General features: G+C 38.9%; 1 protein-coding gene across 2 annotated transcripts in view; it reads left to right on the forward strand.

Moving 5' to 3' along the window:
- The window catches only part of C8H8orf34 (chromosome 8 C8orf34 homolog), a 477,522-nt gene that overhangs the window by 128,929 nt on the left and 327,595 nt on the right, over positions 1–20,998 (forward strand). The window contains exons 4-5 of one of the 2 annotated variants that reach the window (XM_003902840.5): positions 71–199; positions 19,434–19,462. In XM_003902840.5, coding sequence (XP_003902889.2) covers positions 71–199; positions 19,434–19,462 — 158 coding nt within the window. The remainder of the gene's footprint in view (positions 1–70; positions 200–19,433; positions 19,463–20,998) is intronic. The other variant, XM_009213159.4, reaches the window with a different exon arrangement.

Here is a 20,998-nt window from a genome sequence, read left to right on the forward strand (position 1 = left end):
ATAATGGTGAATGGTCAGTTTGTGTCATTATGTAGCATGCTTATGAAATTACCATTTTTTTTAAACATAGTGCCAAGGTCAGTAGAGCATCCAAAGTGGAACTGGAGGACTAAACCACAAAGCCGTGATTTTGATGAATTGAATCACATCCTTCAAGAGAGCAAGAAGCTGGGGAAAGCCCTTGAGAATCTCTCCCGAAGTAAGTTCATTTACTTGATTATAATTGAAACTCCTAACCAATATTAAAGCAGAAGCATTCATTACTCGTGCCAATAACCCATGTATAACATCCTCATTTTAATTCTGCAAGAGGTTGAGTAGTTCTAAGGGCATGAGATTGGAAAGGAACTTGATTTTGCATATTATACAGATTCTTGGGTAGACTGATAACATGGAGTAGAAAGAGCTGTAGAACTCCTCATAGCTGTTTGTCTCCAACATTTCTACATGGTTTCTGTTATCCAGTTTAAATGTGCACCTACTGGTAGCTTCTTCATTCTTTTCTTTGGAAACATACTGTTTTGCATCTTTCTAATTAATTAACATACCCATTGCCTCTGTGAGTTTTTGATGTCTCTAAACTTCTTAAAGATGGTAGCTGGACCAAATTCTTCTTAGAATCTTTTCAGAGCCTAGCACGATGCCTAGGGATTTTTTTTTTTTTTTAAAATGAAAGCAACATCTCTGTAATCTGAGGACTTAGGTTATGGTTTTGCTCTGCCATCTATGACATAAATCATAATAAATCAGATAAATCATTTAACCTCCATGTGTCTTGGTTTGCTCATCTCCAAAACAGAAAGACATGATTATGCCTCCTTCTTCTGCTAGGTGTGAAGGCTTAAAAATGATACATTTCAAGTAAAACCTTTTAAATCACTGTTATTGTCATAAGAGTTGGCAATTAAATGATTATTTAGATTTAATAAATTCACTTATATATGCAGCCATACATATACATTTTATGGTTTTAGTAGTGATTTAAAAGTATTCCTACATTTCTTTGGTTCCGTTAAGTTTTTCTCAATTTTAAAAATTAGGCACCTTTAGAAGCCCATTGATGCCATGACCTCACCAAAATTTTATTTTATTCCCATAGAATACTAAAGATTTTCAGTGGAAAGTAGTTAGAACACCAGCAAATTCTAGTGGATTATATTTTAGGATCTCTATTTTTATTTTAGATAGCAGAGTTTTACTAATTTCATGATTTTTATCAAAGGTAAATATTTTCTTGCTATATTTTGAAAGAATATATATATATATACTTACATATGTAGTTATACATATTTACATTTGGTATTGTATATGTATGTGTGTGTGTGTGTGTACAGCTTTAGTTTTTTCAGACCTCTTCATTCATAGCTCATTAGATCCTTCTAGATTTTTGTGCAGTGAACCCTTTTCAGAAGTTAAGCTGCCTTATCACAGGATCTTATGCTTTGCCGTTAGTAAAAACCCTCTGAATGGGATTCAAGAAAACTCCATGTTTGCTTAAATTTCCTTTTGTAGAAAATAACAGTTAAGTGAGTTTTCAGCTTATGACTATATTATGTTTACGAAAAGAGCCTGATCCTCTTCATATGACAAAGGCACATATTCGTATTTATGAATCTTACCCTTTGGAGCAAAGCCTCAGGACTCTTTATAGCCTCTCAATTTACCTAATAACATGAACTAAAAGAAGGGTGATTGAAGAATGTGTCTGATCATTATAAAGACTTTCAAATAACACGGTCAATCAACTGTTGTCCTTTAAAATGTGACACCTGCCTTTCAAACACTTGTTATATTGTTAATTTGTAAGGTAGTATTTGCTCTGTTCCCCCAAATTTTTAATACAGGGATTAGACTGCATTTCAGTTATGTAGTGGCCCACATTTGTAGCAGATGCATCAGAGTTCAAGCTGTGGACCCAGACAACCTGGCTGCGACCTTTCAGGTTGTCTTACCCCGTTTGGGTTGCTATAGCAAAATACTGTAGCCTGAGTGACTTATTAACAATAGAAATTTGTTTCTTATAGTTCTGGAGGGTGGGCAGTCTAAAATCCAGGGGCTGACACCTTTGGTATCTGATGAGGACCTGTTTCTTGGTACCATAGATTGTATATCTTAGCTGTGTCCTCACATGGTGGAAGGGGCAAGGCAGCTCTCAAAGGCCTCCTTTATAAGGTCAGTAATCCCAATCATGAGAAAGGAGCCCACATGTCCTCATCACCTCCCAGGCTCCACCTCCTAACACCATCACATTGCAGATTAGAGTTTAGCTTATGAATTTTGGGAGGACACCAATACTCAGATCATAACACAGGTGGAGCCCCGCAACTGAGTCCAGTGATCAGAAGCTAGTGGGGACCATGTTTAATACTTGCAGGCAAGCCTGGAAAAACAATAAAGATAGTCCTTGGTCATCAGAGTAGAAGAAATGCAGATATAGGACATTATTCTTGGGATAAAATAAGGGCCAGAAAAGCTATCAGGTGACTCCATAGTGAGGCCAGAATGAAGTGTCATAGTCAACTCCTATAGACATAGTAGAAGGTTGCTTTTGACTTCACTTAATGGTTTTAAGCGACTCTCCTTTCTTAGGGTATTCTGGTGGGATTTCTGTGAGTTAAGAGGATGGTTGGTTACATATAGAAGACTTGCTCTTTTCTTTGACTATTTTTCTGAGCAAAATGATACTTTCTTAGAATGACTTGAGTTTCTATGATTTTCTGTATCTGAGCTTTAATATTGAATTGTCTTAGGCACGTGTTTACTACCAAGTTATCAACATGCCTGCCCTGGTCAGTATACACGAATACAAATGCAGTTTTACTGTTTGCTGATGATTGTTTATCAGTCTAATTGCCCAGAGTTTAGCTATGTAATGGCATTCCTACTTCCTCCAACTTGAACCAGGATGTAATTCATTTTCATCTGACTCTTATAGTAGTTTCAACTTGTTAACTCTTTTTCTATGATAGTAGCTTTATTACCCATTGTTTTAATTACTAGGAAGACATAGGGGATGGGATTTTCCTCCAGGTACGTTCATAAGGAATACTCCATGTCTTGATATTGTGGACCTTTCTTTCCGGTGGCATAGCCATTGAGGCAAAAGGCTGAAAGTTTTTAGTGATCTAATTTTAATGTAGTCACTGATGAGAATTCACTTCATCTTAGCTGTACAGTCTAAAAAAACCTACATATTTTAGAAGTATTATTTTTTTTAGTTGAGATTGACAGCAAATAATCATTTACATCTCTCAAAATGATAGTTATTTCAGCTCATCTACTGCCAACTTTTAGAGACTTAAATGAAATGAACACACACATACACACACACACACACACACACACACACACACACACACGACTCAAATAATACCAGGGAAGATTAGATAGTCTCTTCAGTTTGCAAACATGATTTCTGTTTCAGTAACAACTGTACCATGCTATTTTTCTGGCTTTTTTTCAAACTTTTCGATGTAACATTTTATCTTAAAGTCAATCATAAACTGTGGCAATCTGCATGATATTGCTCTCTTGTAAAGGCAGACATGTTAGAATGACTCCCACAGCAGCTTGTGTCACCACATAGTCATGATGAAGTAGGCATAGTGGGTTTTTGGTGCCTTGATCCCTCACTTTCTAGCATTTCTGTACTTTCCTCAAACATTACTTTTTTCTTCCCAGGAGCCTGGGCTCTTACCCATTCCTTCAAGTGTTTGCCCCCATCTCAATAGTAATTTACTACTAATTCTCTGAGGCCACGATGTAGTAGCTGTCTGATTCTTTCCTTTAAAAGACACGCCTGATTAGGTCAGAGCCATGTAGAGTAATCCCCACTCTGATTTGCTCAAAGTCTCCTGGTTAGTATTCTATTCAAGGGTGTGATAACCCTTCATGCTCAGGAGGCCCACTCAGAATCAAAGAGGAAAAGATGCCACAAAAGTGAATCCTGAGGGCCATCTTAGAATTCTGCCTGCCATAGATATTATTATTGCTATTATTATTTATTCACCTATAGCATGCTCCAGCTAAGCATTTTCCAGTAGAAATGTAATGTTTGCCAGGTATACATTTTATATTTTCAAACAGACACATTTTAAAAAGTCAAAAAGAAATATGTGAAAACAATTGGAATAAAATGTTGTATTTAACCTAATATATTCAATTATTATGTTTCATTGTATTCCATATAAAAAATTTTCGAGATATTTTATGTTCTTTTTTTTTAAATTCTAAGTCTTTAAACTCTAGTGTAAATTTTAATTCACAGCACCTCTCATTTTGGAACTAGTCACATTTCAACAGGTCAGTAGCCACAGGACAAGCGGCTACTGTACTGGACATCACTGCTCTAATATCAACAAAAAAAATCCACAAAATCTCTTCTCTTGAGATTAACTCCAGACATCATCGGTTTTCCTTCTTCCTCCTTCATACAATGTTTGAAAGAGTAGTTATGATGCGGCATTATTGTCTGGGGTAAATACCCGAGGTTCATTGTCTCACACCAAGGGCATGGAGGGCACAGACACAACAAGAAGTGGGTTTAAGAGTGGAGGTTTAATGGGCCAAACAAAGAAAAAGGAGAACAGTTCTCTCTCTTGCGCGAGAGAGGGGTGCCCAAATGGGACTTCTGGCCCACTGCAGAGTGCACCAGATTTTATAGACAGGCTTGAGGAGGTAGTATCTGATGTACATAGGACCCAAAGATTGGTTGGACCAGGCGTGATGTTTACATAACATGCCAGGAAGCTGGCTGCCCTACCCTAATCTTATTATGCAAATAGACTTTCCACTTGGCTGGCGCCATGTTGTCTGCTCCCTACTGCACAGGCGGTTGGAAAGGAAAAGGGAAGACAGAGCCACCGTTTGAACGTCCCTACTCCCAGATAGCCTTTTCCTATTGACACAACTGCCAGCATTCACCCATGCAAGCTTCTAGCTTGCTTGTCTGTCTGCAGCTGGATTTTACAGTCTGCTCTTTGCTAGAAAAGAAAATGATTTTGGAGCTGCTTTTCATTAAAAGGAAAACCTTACTGAGGGCTTCTTTTCCCTCACTACCTGCCTAAATAATTTCTTTTTAACTCCTATATCAGTTAGTGCTTACTGTCTTTACTTGCTCATCTTCCTTCTACTCCTCAAAGCAATTATATAATGGCACCTATACTTCTGAAACTTATCTCACACTGGTCACCAAGCGATTTCCAAATTGCCAAACAGCATAAGCAGTTTTCCAGTCCTCATGTTACAAAATTTCTCTGGTAGTTGTAAACCCCGTTGATTACTCTGTCATTCTTCAGCCTCTCTGTTCGCCTCCTTTCTGGGAGCTGACCCTCCAACTTCTTTGGATGCCCTTTGCATCACTTCCTGTAGGTCTCATTCAGGAGTTTATCTTTCTTCCCTGCCACTCTTAATGCTATTCCTATGGTTCGTGATTCACCCTTTACCTTTGTCCTTTCAAGTGCTCTCTCTGTTCAACCTTATTCACCCTCGTCATTTATCATCCCTACACAGCTAACTCAAATGAGTGTATTCATTCACCCTTATCATTTATCACCTCTACACAGCTAACTCAAATGAGTGTATTTCCATCCACACCTTTTATGCGTTTTTACAACATGCCGAAAGTGTATCTCCACTTGGCTATCCCAATGCCATGTTAAACTCAATGTATCCAAATGGACCACACCTCCCTCTTCAAATGTGACCTTCCGCTGCATGCTGTGTGTTAGGTGGTGATACTATAACTTACCTATTCTTCCAAACTGGAACCCTTCTGGATTCCTCTCTCTTCCTTACTGTTCATAACTGATTAGTTATCAAATCTTGCTAATTTTCCCTCTAAGATATGTTTTGAGTCTAGTTTATTTCTCCACTCCTATCAATATCTTCTAGTTCATCCTCTCAGCTTCTCTGACCAGGTTATTGGTTTATCCATTAAAGATATTTCATTCCTGCCGTGTGTCAGAAAAAAAAAAGAGGACAGCCTCTGCCCTTATTGAGCTTATGGTTGACTGGACTGCTATAACTTCATGTTTAGGAGAATCATGGCCAAAATCTCTGTGGCTTGATACAATGTAAATATTTTCTCACTCAGAGAATAGTTTCATGTGATGTTCCAGAAATGCAGACTCCTTCCATCCTATCATTCTACCATCTTCAACATGTGACTTTCAAGGTTGCTGCAGAAGCAGAAAGAGCCTGTGGAAGATCATGGGGCAGGTTTCTAATGCAAATCATGGAAGTGGCATACATTATCTGCCCACATTCTACAGCTAACTGCAAGGGAGCTAGGAAAAGTAGGCTAGCTTGGTGCCCAGGAGAAACAAGGAACACACACTATTGATTTCCTTCTCTGTTCTGCGGATCAGCCTTCACTGTAAGTGTAGTGCCTCTAAAGTGAAAGCCTGACATTCACTTGTTTTAGGTATTCAGTGCCTCCCTAAAAGTTCAAAGAAAGTGCTCCAGGATCTGGCCCTTTATCGGGTCTCCAGTACCATTGCTTATGACTTTCTTTAGGCAGCACACTCCCTCAAGGTTCCTCCTTTCCATGCTTTTGCTTGTGCTGCCCCCATGCACTGAAGTGTCACCGGTAGTCAGCTCCTTCCACTGCTTCCTTCTTCAGCAAGCCATATTTACTATTCTCTTTAGCTTCACCTCAAATACCACTTCCTCCAAGATTATTTCTCTTTTGCTGTCCTCTTCTGGGGTGGATTTGCATCCCCTCTCTTTGTGCTTCTATATGTTTCTCTGAACACACTTATCTGCTATGATCTGTTTTATTTATCTCCTCTGGACCTTGAGTTTCCTGAGGGCCGAGCCACTTTGCTCTTGCAATCCCTAGGACTTGGCACAAAGTTTAGCATATAACTTGGTTATGGTTTGCTTGAAGAGGGCTACCTCTGGTTCCATTTCATCCTGATCCCTCTTTTCTGAGACCTCCCCCAACTCTGGCTTTCTTCATTTAAACAAGCCTTCTGCTTTTTAAAATATGAGCCTTTGGGATAAGATGACATGGGTTTGGCTGTTTGTAGATTTGGCTTGTTTGCTGGGATCTTTGGCTTTGACTATGATGCTTAAAAATAAATAGATAGCTAAGTAAGAGCATAAACAAATACATAAACAACCCAAAAGCTAAAGAGCAGTAGTTTTTTTATTTCATGCAATTGGCCAACAAAACCTTCTACTTTGTGAGGCAGTATTCCCAGGGTGGTGGGGTTTCCAGTGTTCTCTGGGTCTAATGCTTTTGCTGCTTCTGACAGCTCCCCGTGACTTGAGACAGTGGTGGAATGAGTATCTTTAGGGCATCCAGATATTGGTCCATGGATTTCAGTTCATATGAAAACACTGGCTGGAGCCTTTCCAAGGAAAAGAGCCCAGCTGCTGGGGGGAACAGAGGACAGATATTTATGCTCTGTGATTGCTAATAGCAACCTGCACTCAGCCAAGAGAAAAAAATAGCAAAGGACTTTTTTAGTGAGTCAGTCAGGGATGTACCCAAGAAATCTTTTCTGAAAAACAGACTAAGGAGTGATAGAATAACTATGCATGAGAGAAAATAGAGATGGATAATGTGGCAATTACTTGTTCATTCATTCCCACATTCATTGAATGTATACGGGAATGCAAAGATGACTAACACGTGGACCTAGACTTCAAGCTTACATTTTAGTAGTGGAAACAGGTTTGGAAATCATAGTTTCAAAGCCTTGTACAAAGTACTTTAACAGAACAGAGGAGGCATAGAAGAATCTCCAAAGGAGTTTAGGGACAACTTGATAGAAAAGTTATCTGAATCAAATTTGGAAGTATCCAAAGGTCAAGGTACAGTAGGAGGAGAGTCAAGATATGTCGTGCAGACAGATAATCCTGGAAGAGAGAAGCATGTGTGTAAGGATGTATTTCAAAGAAAGAGGAAGTTTTATCATTGAAAAGGCCACAAGGATGACTGAATAGTAAAAAGGAGAGTTTTGTTGCTGATACCAGTTTGCATACCAGCAAGAGATAGTCTCTGGTGTGAATTAAAAGTGCAGAGGGAAAGGGCAGGTTGGGTTTTATGCCTTACAGGGTCTGTATTACAAAGGTGTCATACATATTCAGTAGGTTTGGGGGAAAGCCATACATATTTATGTGGGCAGTTGAGTACATGCACAATGGGCAAACATATATGTAACATGCATCCTGTGTTCACTTGGGGGTGTGGTTTTAGCATTAAAATGAAGTGGAATATCACTATGTCAAAAGGTGAATCATAGGATATAAAGACAGTTTATGCACAGTCTCTATAAGTTGGCTGAAACTGGCTTAAAGTCTGCAGTTGCTTATCAGAAAAGAATGTTTGTAAGGCTGATCCTGTTACCTTAGTGGTCTGGCTTGTAATTCAGAGTTAGGGAGGGGGTATGGTAATTTTCCTAATAGCTCTTATTGCTAGGGAGTTTAGCAAGTGTATGGATTTTCTTGTAACCATAGGAATTTAGGAAGTTGCCATGTCAGCTGGGCCTTGAACTCTCGACCCCTACCTAGCCTTCATTTCCTTGACCTTGAGGTCCATCCTAGTTGATAAAGGGGTGTCTATTTTGATCTCTCAGATCACAGGTCATATTGTTGGTGCATGAAGGGTGAAACAAATAATAAAGGGAATGAAGCAAGAAGTCTGGGTTACAGAGAAGTCAGGAATCAGGGGTAGGGACTTCTATGCTACAGGAATCTTGTCAGTAGATTATGATCCTAAGCAAGTTTGAATTTTTTGTTTACCAATCACTCTTGGAGGCAACATGGGGACAGAGTTGATATGGTCCATGCCTGGAGGCAAGGACAGAGATGAATAGAGCCTGAAACAAAGCAGAGACTCCTCATGGAGAACCTCTGTGAGGGCAGTGCAAAGGGGAAATGTAGGGTTGGAGCCTCCACACACAGTTCCCACTGGAGCACTGCCTAGTGGCACTATGAGAAGAAGGCCACCATCCTTCAGATCCCAGAATGGTAGATCCACCGACAGCTTGCACTGTGCTCCTGGAAAAGCCACAGACACTCAATGCCAGCCATGAAGGAGGAATGCCCAAGGCTGTGGGAGACACCCCTGCATTTCCCCTTTGCACTGCCCTAGCAGAGGCCCTAGCAGGGCTCCACCTGTGTAGCAGACTTCTGCCTGGACATTCAGGCATTTCCATACATCCTCTGAAATCTAGGTGGAGTTTCCCAAACCTCAGTTCTCGACTTCTGTGCACCCACAGGCCCAACACAACATGGAAGCCACCAAGGCTTGGAGCTTGCACCCTCTGAAGCAATAGCCCTTGGTGCCTTGTAGCCACCACTGGAGCTGAAGTGGCTGGGATACAGGACACCATGTCCTGAGGGTGCACAGAGCAGCAGGGACTCTGAACCTGGTCCAAGAAACCATTTTTCCTCCTAGGTCTCTGGGCCTTTGATGGCAGGGGCTGCCATGAGTACCTCTGACATGCCCTGGAGACATTTTCCCCATTGTCTTGGTGAATAACATTCAGCTCCTTGTTACTTATGCAAATTTCTGCAGCTGGTTTGAATTTCTTCTCCAAAATTGGGTTGTTCTTTTCTACCACATAGTCAGCCTGCAAAATTTTCAAACTTTTATGCTCTGCTTCCCTTTTAAACATAAGTTTCAATTTCAGATCATCTCTCTCAAGTTCAAAGATCCACAGATCTTCCCTACAGATGTCACCAATCTCTTTACTAAAGCATAGCAAGAGTGACCTTTGCTCCAGTTCCCAGTTGCTCAAGTTTCTCATCTCCATCTGAGACCACCTCAGCCTGGTCTTCATTGTCCATACCACTAACAGCATTTTAGTCAAAACCATTCAACAAGTCTTCAGGAAGTTCCAAACTTTCTCACATCTTCCTGTCTTCTTCTGAGCCCTCCAAACTGTTCCAACATCTGCCTGTTACCTAGTTTCAAAGTCGCTTCCACATTTTCAAGTGTCTTTTTAGCAGTGCCCCAAACTCCCAGTATCAATTTGCTGTTAGTCTGTTTTCACACTGCTATAAAGAAATGCCTGAGACTGGGTAATTTATAAAGGAAAGCAGTGTAATTTAATCACAGTCCCACATGGCTGAGGAGGCCTCAGGAAACTTACAATTATGGCAGAAGGAGAAGCAGGCACCTTCTTCACAAGATGGCAGGAGAGAGAATGAAAGTGAAGGAGGATGAGCCTCTTATAAAACCATCAGATCTTGTGAGAACTCACTATCATGAGAACAGCATGTGGAACACTGCCCCCATGATCCAGTCACCTCCCTTGGCCAACGCATGGGGATTACAGGTTTCTCCCTCAACAAGTGGAAATTACAATTTGAGATGAGATTTGACTGGGGACACAGAGCCAAACCATATCATATGCATACGATATTATTTGAAAGAACACTGAGTAAGCTATTGTCATTAGTTGTCTGTGAATGGGGGCTTATTTTATTTTTTCCCTATTTTTTTATGCTAAACATGTCTTGATTTGATAAAATGAAATATAAAGGGTGTATATTTGCAATAGAAAAGATGCAATTTGACTAGATATCAGTATGTATATAGTTACTTTATAAAGAATAATTTTAAGAATAATTAAAGAATAATTTTTAGAGACTACTGGAAGCAGAAACTTGTATGCAGTAGATGGAAGAAGGAATGGACAGCAATGAAGAGAGATGAGGAGTAGAGAAAGGAGGAGTATGTTCTTCTGCAAAAAGTTATGATGGAAGTGAAGATGTGAAAGAGGGCAGCAAATAGTGGGGAAATTTGGATTTTTTTGGTCATTTCAGTCTGATTTCCTTTAGTTTCTTCTGTGCATGTATGAGAGAGAAACAGAGAAACAGTGAGAGAGAGAGAGAGAGAAAGAGACAGAGAGAGAGAATATGTATGTGTCTGTGTGTACATTTAATGGATTTTAGGGTATTAGGGGAAACCAAGATAAAGAACTTGCAGATTCAGGAAAGGGAGAGAAGATAATAGATGGAGCAAATACAAGAGATGGAGGTTGGGGATGGAGCCAAGAAAACAAATGGATATAAGTGCACTTTGTCCTCTGAGACTGAAGAGAACAGCATCCATGGCTTTTTGAGGGGGAGGAGGAGTCAGGAAGTCCAGGAAGTTCAAATCTTATAGTTTTCAAGTTTTCAGGATGTTAAACTTTGAGGTCCTATACAGTAAGAAGGAGGAAGAGATGGGTAGAGGGGCCTGATGAAAAGCAACACCATTTGGAACTGTCCTTGGAGAAATGAATGCACTGGTTAATCAAGGATGAAAATTGGTATGTGCTTCTAGAGCAGGGTTCAGCAAACTCTCACCCATGGACCAAATCCAACCCGTAGCCTGTTTTTGTGGCTCATGTTCTAAGCATGATTTTTACATTTTAAAAGTTATTTATAAAGAAAGAAAAATAATGTGTGAGTATGATATGATCTATATCTAGAATATTTACTATTTAGCCCATAACAGAAAATTTTTTCAACTTTTGTTCTAGGATACCCAATTAATATGATTTGGCTGTGTCGTCAACGAAATCTCAACTTGAATTGTATCTCCCAGAATTCCCATGTGTTGTGGGAGGGACCCAGGGGGAGGTAACTGAATCACGGGGGCCAGTTTTTCCTGTGCTATTCTCACGCTAGTGTATAAGTCTCACAAGATCTGATGGGTTTATCAGGGGTTTCCACTTTTGATTCTTCCTCGTTTTCTCTTGCCACCGCCAGAAGGCAAGGTGAAAGAAGTATCTTTCACCTCCTGCCATGATTCTGAGGCCTCCCCAGCCATGTGGAGCTGTAAGTTCAATTAAACCTCTTTTCGTTCCCAGTTTTGGGTATGTCTTTATCAGCAGCATGAAAACTAATACAGTAAATTGGTACTGAGAATGGGGTGTTGCCAAAAAGATACCTGAAAATGTGGAAGCAACTTTGGAACTGGGTAACACATAGAGGTTGGAACAGTTTGGAATCCTCAGAAGAAGACAGGAAAATGTGTGAAAGTTTGAAACTTCCTAGAAACTTGTTGAGTGGCTTCAACAAAAATGCCGATAGTGATATGAACAATAAGGTCCAGGCTGAGGTGGTCTCAGATGGAGATGAGGAACTTGTTGGGAACTGGAACAAAGGTGACTCTTGTTATATTTTAGCAAAGAGACTGGCAGCATTTTGTCCCTAGAGATTTGTGGAACTTTGAACTTGAGAAAGATGATTTAGGGTATCTGGCAGAAGAAATTTCTAAGCAGCAAAGCATTCAAGAGGTGACTTGGGTACTGTTAAAGGCATTCCGTTTTATAAGAGGAGCAGAGCATAGAAGTTTGGAAAATTTGCAGCCTGACTTTGCAATAGAAAAGAAAAACCTATTTTCTGGGAAGAAATTCAAGCTGGCTGTAAAAATTTGCATACGTAGCCAGGAGCCTGTTGTTAATCCCCAAGACCACAGGGCAAAATGTCTCCAGGTCATGTCAGAGACTTTCATGACAGCCCCTCCCATCACAGGCCCAGAGGTCCAGGAGGAAGATGTAATTTCGTGGGCCAGATCCAGGGTCCCCGTGTTGTGTGCATGAGGAGCCCTGTGTCCCAGCTGTAGCTGAAAGAGGCCAACGTACAATGTGGGTTTTGGCTTCAGAGGGTGTAAGCCCCAAGCCTTGGCAGCTTTCATGTGGTGTTGAGCCTGCGAGTGCACAGAAGTCAAGAACTGAGGTTTGGGAACCTCTTCCTAGATTTTAGAAGATGCATGGAAATACCTGGATGCCCAGGCAAACATTGCTTCGGTAGTGGGGCCCTCATGGAGAACCTCTGCTAGGGCAGTGTAGAAGGGAAATGTGGGGTTGGAGCCCCTACACTGAGTCCCTACTGGGGCACCACCTAGTGGAGCTGTGAGAAGAGGGCCACCATCCTCCAGACCGCAGAATTATAGATCCACCAAAAGCTTGCACCGTGCACCTGGAAAAGCCACAGACACTCAAAGCCAGTCCATGAAAGCAGCCAGGAGGGAGGCGTACCCTGCAAAGCCACAGGGGCAGAGTTGTCTAAGACCATGTGCGCCCACTTCTTGCATCAGCGTGGACTTGATATGAGACATGGAGTTAAAGGAGATCATTTTGGAGCTTTAAAGTTTGACTGCCCTACTGGATTTTAGACTTGCATGGACTCTGTAAGCCCTTTGTTTTGGCCAATCTCTCCCTTTTGGAATGACTGTATTTAACCAATACCTATACCCCAATACCTGTACCCCCATTGCATCTAGGAAGTAACTAGCTTGCTTTTGATTTTACTGTCTCATATGTAGAAGGGACTTGCCTTGTCTCAGATAAGACTTTGGACTGTGGACTTTTGGGTTAATGCTGAAATGAGTTAAGATTTTGGGGGACTGTTGGGAAGGCATGATTGGTTTTGAAATGTGAGGACATGAGATTTGGAGGGGCTGGGGTGGAATGATATGGATTGGCTGTGTCCCCACCCAAATCTCAACTTGAATTGTATCTTCCAGAATTCCCACATGTTGTGGGAGGGACCCAGGGGGAGATAATTGAATCATGGGGACCAAATTTTCCTGTGCTATTCTCATGCTAGTAAATAAGTCTCACGAGATCTAATAGGTTTATCAGGGGTTTCCGTTTTTGCTTCTTTCTCATTTCCTCTTGCCTTTGCCATCTAAGAAGTGCCTTTTGTCTCCCATCATGATTCTGGGGCCTCCCCAGTCATTTGGAACTGTAAGTCCAGTTAAACCTCTTTTTGTTCCCAGTTTCAGGTATGTCTTTATCAGCCATGTGAAAACAAACTACTACACTAATTGAAGATAAAATTCCTCAATTTCTAGCAGGAATCCTCTTTAAAAGTAATTAGCAGTCTGTATAAAGGGTGGTTTTTAAAAAATGTATTTTAAAATATAAGTAGAGATAAGGTCTCACTATGTTGCCCAGGCTGGTTTCGAACTCCTGAGTTCAAGATATCGTCCCACCTCAGCTTCCCGAAGCGTTAAGATTACAGGTATGAGCTGCTGTGCCCAGTCTAAAGGGTGTTTTGATTGACTAATTGTCAGAGGTTGTTGATCACCCATTTACTGATAAAAGTTCTACTTACACAGGTATTTGCTGTAACATTACTCTTTATACTCAGTGGCATGCCAGTAAGCTAACTCTGAAAATAAGCCCTGATTTTCAGCATTTGTCAATTTCCATGACGTAAATATTCCCACTATGGCTAATTTCAAGCTATCCATGTGACATTACTGAATGAGTTGTTGGAAAGGAATATGGAGAGCTGGTTTTCACAAGCCAGTATGGGCCAGCTATAGCATAAAACTGATATTTCCAAGCTATATGCTCTATTTTTGTATTTGAATTTTATCTCACAGTTGAAAAAAGGCTTTAAAAAAGAAAGAATTGGGGAGTCTAATTTTCTACATTATAATACAATTGGCATTTTTTTCCAATAGGGAAGTGGGTTTTAGAGAAATAGTACCATTTTATACTATATGAATTTTCGAACCTACTTCTATGAAATGAATTACTCTAAAGTATAGAGAATTTTGAAAAGTTGCTACTTCCATTTCTTATAACTACAACCTAATTCTAACTCTGTGGCTGAGCAGATGCCTAGAAAGATGGAAGTCTTGAAGAAACCGATAGCTCTTATTTCCCTTATAGAAGGCAACTCAAACATGAGAAAATGAAAACTGTGTTTTGAAATAAGTTTCTGATACTAATGTGTTTTGTGCTGTGCTGGTCTATGCAAATATACCCCCAAAAGTCTGAGAAAGCTGAAAAGCCGAAGAAAGAGGCTGCAAGTTGAATTTAGAAAGAAACATTTAATAGGGACTAATGAACAGAAGCCATGTGTGTGTCTGGGGAGGTTGCAAGACAAGGTGAGTCCCTGCACCATTATCTTCCAGACCCAGGACTTATATACCATAGGGAAAGGGCATATGTGATTTAGAAGGGATATGTAGGACAACTGAAGCACAATAGCATCAAGGTTGTTTTGACTTAATGGCAGGATTTATGGTACGTACCTGCTCTTAAACAAGGAATAATAGATAAATGGGAAATCTTAGAGGTATTCCCAGAATTGGGTTGATCAGAAGTCAACATGGCGGATTAGCATCAAAGATGGAGTTGCTTTAGCCTGCGCACAGTGAGACTTCTTTGGAGTTGGGAATAAATGGAAAGGCCCATAAACTAAATGACACAAATGGAGGCATCTAGATAAGTTTGCTCCACGGTGAATCAGGAAATTCTACCTGATTCATGTCTACCTCTGACATGCCTGTGGGAGCCACTGCTTCTTTATCCAGAAGAGAAGCTCAGTTTCTCAAATAACTAATTTTCTCCTTCTCTGCCAGGCAGCTCACTCCTGCAGCTGGACACCATTGCTACCCTAAGCAATGGTTACTTTGTGTATTGGGCCATTGCATTGCTATAAATAAATACTTGAGTCTGCATAATTTATAAGAAAGGAGGTTTAATTGGCTTACGGTTTTGCAAGCTCTACAGGAAGCATAACACCGGCATCTGCCTTTGGGGAGGCCTCTGGGGGCTTACCATCATGGCGCAAGGCCAAGCAGGAATTCGCAGTCAAATGGCGAAAGCAAAAGCAAGAGCAAGATTAGGGAAGGTACTATACATTTTCTATGCATTTTCAAAGGACAACATCATTTGAGAACTCACTATCGTGAGAGTGGCAACAAGGACATGGTGGTAAACCATTCATGAGAAATCCACCCCTGTGATCCAGTCACCTCCCACCAGCCCCCACCTCTAACACTGAGGATTAAAATTCAACATGAGATTTGGTCAGGGACACAAATCCAAACCATATTACCCTGATAGGATGTTTCCTTTAAGCTCTAGTTTGACTTTTACAAGGACCATATGTTCCATTGTTCATTAAGAGTCCCACCCTCAAATCCTGGGCTTTTCTTTCTTACAACATATCTTAGCAACCCAATTTGTTTTCTTTTGCATGTTTTCTGTTTTCTGAAGATCCCCAGTCTTCATAAACTTAAAAAAGAATCTCAATTTAAAGTATAATACCTTTTAAAAGTTAATAAAATGCCTAAAAGTTGTTAATATCTTCCCAGGGAATAGCTGTGGATGTTCTGCTAGACACTGGGAGAAATATCCTAGCTACTCAGTATAAATGGTTCCCATTAGAGCTTCATGCCTCTGTGAAGCGTTTCATTAAAATTCTTTCAACTGCTTTTAATCTGTTTAAGCTTTGATTACAAATGAAATAAGAAGTAAAAAAAAAAAAAATGCCCTAGGCAACTTGACACTGATAATAGAAAGCTGAAAGAATTACTGATAATAGAGTGAAGATTTATTTGGATAATTTCTCAGGCAAAGTCATCAAAATATATAAATTTTAAGAAAATATGATAATAAGAATTTGAACAAAATATGGTCAGACCAGAGAGTTGGCATAATTAAAGGCAAAATTCTTTCTCCAAACTGAGTTTTCCATTTAGTTAGTTTGAGTTTTATTCTGGGGTCCATTACTTCTTAGTACTGAAATATATCTTCAAAGCAACATTTCTCTTCATCTCCATTTTCAACTGCTAAAATTTTCCAGCCCTGAAAAACAGCTCATATGTTTGCTAAAATTGAGAGGAGGTAGCCCATGAGTAATGTGCAAGTTCTGTGTGACACACATTTTGACTATTCACAGGGCTTTTTTACTTACTTGCCAGTTCTTGCTTCTTTCTGGAAAAGTGATATATTGCTGCTATCTTTATGAATAATGGATTCATAAATATGAGGCATAAAAGAAACCTAAAGATCAACTGGTAGCTTTCTAAAAGTTAAATGAGAAAACTCTTTTTGCAGGCCTGAGAGCATGATGCAGGAAGTTAAAAAAAATCAAGAGATCGGGCTGGGTGTGGTGACTCACCCCTGTAATTACAGCACTTTGGGAGGCCGAGGCGGGTGGATCACAAAGTCAGGAGTTTGAAACCAGCCTGGCCAACGTGGTGAAACCCCATCTCTACTAAAACTACAAAAATTGGCTGGGCATAGTGGCAGGCCCCTGTAATCCCAGCTACTCGAGAGGCTGAGGCAAGAGAATCGCTTGAACCCGGGAGGTGGGGGTTGCAGTGAGCTGAGATCCAGCCATTGCACTCCAGCCTGGAAAACAGGACAAGACTCTGTCTCAAAAAATATATAAATAAAAAAGTAAATAAAAATAAAAATAAATCAAGAGATTAAGAGAGATTAAAAAATCCCAAATAATTGAATTATGGATTATTTAATTCCAGATATCCATGCTTTATGACTTTGGGTGAGAAAGAGAATTTTGTTTCATATTATCTATGCTCTCTCTTTTAAAATAGACTAAGCCCTTTAAAATTTTATATTTAAGATATTCAGTCTTAATCTTGAATTCATATTGGAAAGGAACATTTTTATAGAATTAAATTACATGTAAATATAAGCATTTAAAAGACATGTTTGGATTTTTATAAATTGTAATAATGTATTTTAAATCTATAGACTGTGACATAAGCCATTTAGTATCCCATAAATGTCCTATCTTTTCTTAAAATCTGAGTTATTCTAAATGACTATTTGTAATTCTCTATATTTTTTAAGCCCAAACATTCCACAAATGATTTATGTTAGGTCTTCACAAATGTTTATAATTGCCCTCTGAGATCTCTTAGTCTCACATCTTCCCCTTGACTGTGGTGCCATCATATCTGAGTTCTCCATCACGGTTCACTCGACAGCGATACAGCCCAGCTCCAGTGCTAGCCCTCCTTAAAGCTTTTTCTCCTTTAACCGTTTGAAGGCACTACCTTCATAATACAGCAAGTCCTTGAATAATTGTTAAGCTTTGGTCACCCAAAATCCCTGAAGTGGTAGTTAGACTCTCTTTTAATGTGTGATACATAAAAATTCTTAGTTACCAATTCTACCAAAAAAAAAAAAAAAAGAAGAAAAAGAATTTTATAGAATATTGAAGAATAAGCCCCAAATGTACCTGTGTTTCTAGTGTCTTCTACAATGGGATCTACAATGGTGCCGTTTACTGAGATGAAGTTGTGTGTACTTTTTCGGCTTTGTGTATAATTGATTCATTAGGTTAGTGGTGTGGGAGATGATATAAGAACTAATAAAATATCATTTACACCCTCCACGTCTATCCCTGAGGCAGGCAGGGGATCTGAACCCTGTAACATGCTCTTTTTACTCAGGTTCATTATCCTGAGGCTGTTTTCAGGTTCTCTTTTCCAACCCAGCTCATTCTTTCTTGTGCTTTGTAGTCTGCTGAACTTCAGCTTCAATTCCTATTCTTATTTTCTCCAAGTTCTCCTGGGCTTCAAACTTTAGACCTTTCCTTATCTCTTGGCTCATTCCCTACTGGGGTTTGACAACAACCCCCTTTGATCTGTGCCCTGAATATGAGAGCTGCTCCAGTGCCCTGCCACAGTGCTGAAGTTCAGCCCCATTGTTCAAAAGAATAAAATGGAGAGTGAATTGGGAGGATGATGTCTTTAGTCTGACAAGTTGAGAATGGAATGCCCACAAGAATTCAACAATTAGCTCAGGAAGAAAGTCTGTGCTGGCAGTAAAGCTGTGCCATATAGAGAAATAAAAATATCAAAAATATCAAAGATTATCAAGAGAAGTATAACAAATGAGAAGAAAAGACAGCTCAGCAAAGAGCCCTTGCCATTTCAGGAAAGAACCCCTATGCCTACAAAAAAGAGGATTCCTCTGAAGGAGACAAAGAAGCACAGAAAAGAGAGGATAGCATTTCAATAAAGAGGAATTGATAGTGTATCATCACAGAGAAATTAAGGACTAAACTTTTTACATTGCTGACTTACAATAATTTTGGAGAAAGGATAAAGACAGAAATTAGACTGATGTGCAGTGAGAAATATGTGGATGGTGGGGAAGAAACTTATGAGGAGGAATCATTTATGCATTGGCTCAAGGAGCTGTCAATCTGAGGGACTGTGGGAAAATTCTTTAAACTTCTCGTCTATTTCCTCATCCACAAAATAAAGACATTAGAATAAATCATCTTGGACCACCATTCTGCCTTAATATCTAATTATTCTGGGAGTCTAAATTCTTAACAAGGAGCAAAATAGTAACAGGCTAAGTTATACTTTATTGTCATCATAACCTAAAAATGATATCTCTACAATCATATTTGCATGTTTGTTCTGCCTTTAACAACCTACAAGGAATATGGCACTGCTTTGTTTTTGTTGCATCATTTGCATTGCTTCAGAAGTTCATAGCTGTTATAGTTGACTTAAATTCCTAATTTGTTTTCATTGGTAAAAAGGATGTGCCACATTATTTTGAAGCACTAATAAAAAGAAAAAAATAGAATAGGAAATGCACTGCTTTTACAAATAGAAAGTTTGTTTTGAACATTAGGTTACTAAAGATTGCTTCTAAAACTTTTTTTTATAAATCTCTTTTAAATCCCAGGTATTGCAATTTCAGATGAACTCGATAAGGTAAGCTGAACTATACATCTGGTGAAAAGAAAATGTAGAACTTACCTTTTATTCCACTGTCTCAACATAAATAAATTTTCTGAAACATATAAAATGTTCAAGTATAATTTATTTGGTGCTAACATTTTAAAACTTTGAAAGTTAAATACATATTGTTTTATGAAAGCTATTCCATTAAATATGTATCACCTACTCTTTTGAGTCAAGGCCTTTAGAATTTGGTTAGAGAAAATGGAATCACTATAATCACTGAATCAGTATATTGCAAAATAAAAACTCATAACACTATATTATGTAAATTATTTTATTCCATTTGTACCTAAATGATAATGATATGGAAAACATTGTATTTTTTGATAGCTCCTCTTTGGAAACCTTACCAATAAAGCTTTTTGTTTGTTTATTTTAATTTTCCAAGATGCCAAGAGACTATGATGGTGCTTTGAAGTGGGGTAGTAGTTGTGATGGTGATGAGAAGTGGTGTGATTAGGAATATATTTCTACAATTGTGTCACTGGAACTTGCTAATGGATTGGATGTGGGAAATTGTGGAACAAATCAGTCAATGATGGGCTGCTAGGTTTGGGAGATGAGGAACTAGGTCAATTGTGGTACCACTTACTACAATTAGAAAAACTAGGAAAAAATCAAATTTGTCAGGTTTGGATAACATCAAGAGTTCTCATTTAGATTGTTTATTTTGAGTTGCCTATTAAACATGTTTATATGAGTTGTTGCTTATGAGAGAGATTTGATTTATAACTATTCATATTCTCATTTTTTTAGTCTCAAAAACCCTTTACATTGTTGAAAAATTAGAGAGGACCCCAAAGAGCCTTGATTTATATGGATTATATCTATCAATATTAGATTCTTGTGTTGATAATATATTGATATTAGATATCTAAACGTTAAACATTTAAACTAATAAGAAATTTACATGTTTTTTTTAATAGCGGTGATTAAACCATTACCCTAACACAAATAACATTTTTAGGAAAAATACTTTTATATTCTAAAACAAAATGTTAGTAAGAAAGTTGCATTGTTTACATTTTGAAAATCTCTTTAATGTATGGCTTAATTAAAAAACTGCTACATTTTCATATCTGCTTCTGCATTCAATCTGTTGTGATATGTTGTTTTGGCTGAAAAAAATCTCTAACATCAGATGTGTAGCTGGAAAGAGAGAAGCATGTAGAAATAGCCATCATCAATATTTGGTGAACACTGCTCTAGATATCTTTTGAGACAGAAAATATATTGAAATTTGGCTTGGAGACTAGGTATATACATAATATATGATAGAAAGCATTGTACAGATTGCATACACCTTATCCAAAATACTTGGGGCAAGAAGTGTTTTGAATTTCAGGTGGCTTTTTGGATTTTGGAACACTCATATATATATAAAGAGATATCATGGGGCTAGGACCAAAGTCTAAAACAAAATTCATTTATGTTTCATATACATCTTATACACATCACTTGGAGGTAATTTTATGCAATATTCTTAGTAACTTTGTGCGTGAAACA

The sequence above is a fragment of the Papio anubis genome, chromosome 8, assembly GCF_008728515.1.
Source record: "Papio anubis isolate 15944 chromosome 8, Panubis1.0, whole genome shotgun sequence".
NCBI classification, from domain to species: domain Eukaryota; kingdom Metazoa; phylum Chordata; class Mammalia; order Primates; family Cercopithecidae; genus Papio; species Papio anubis.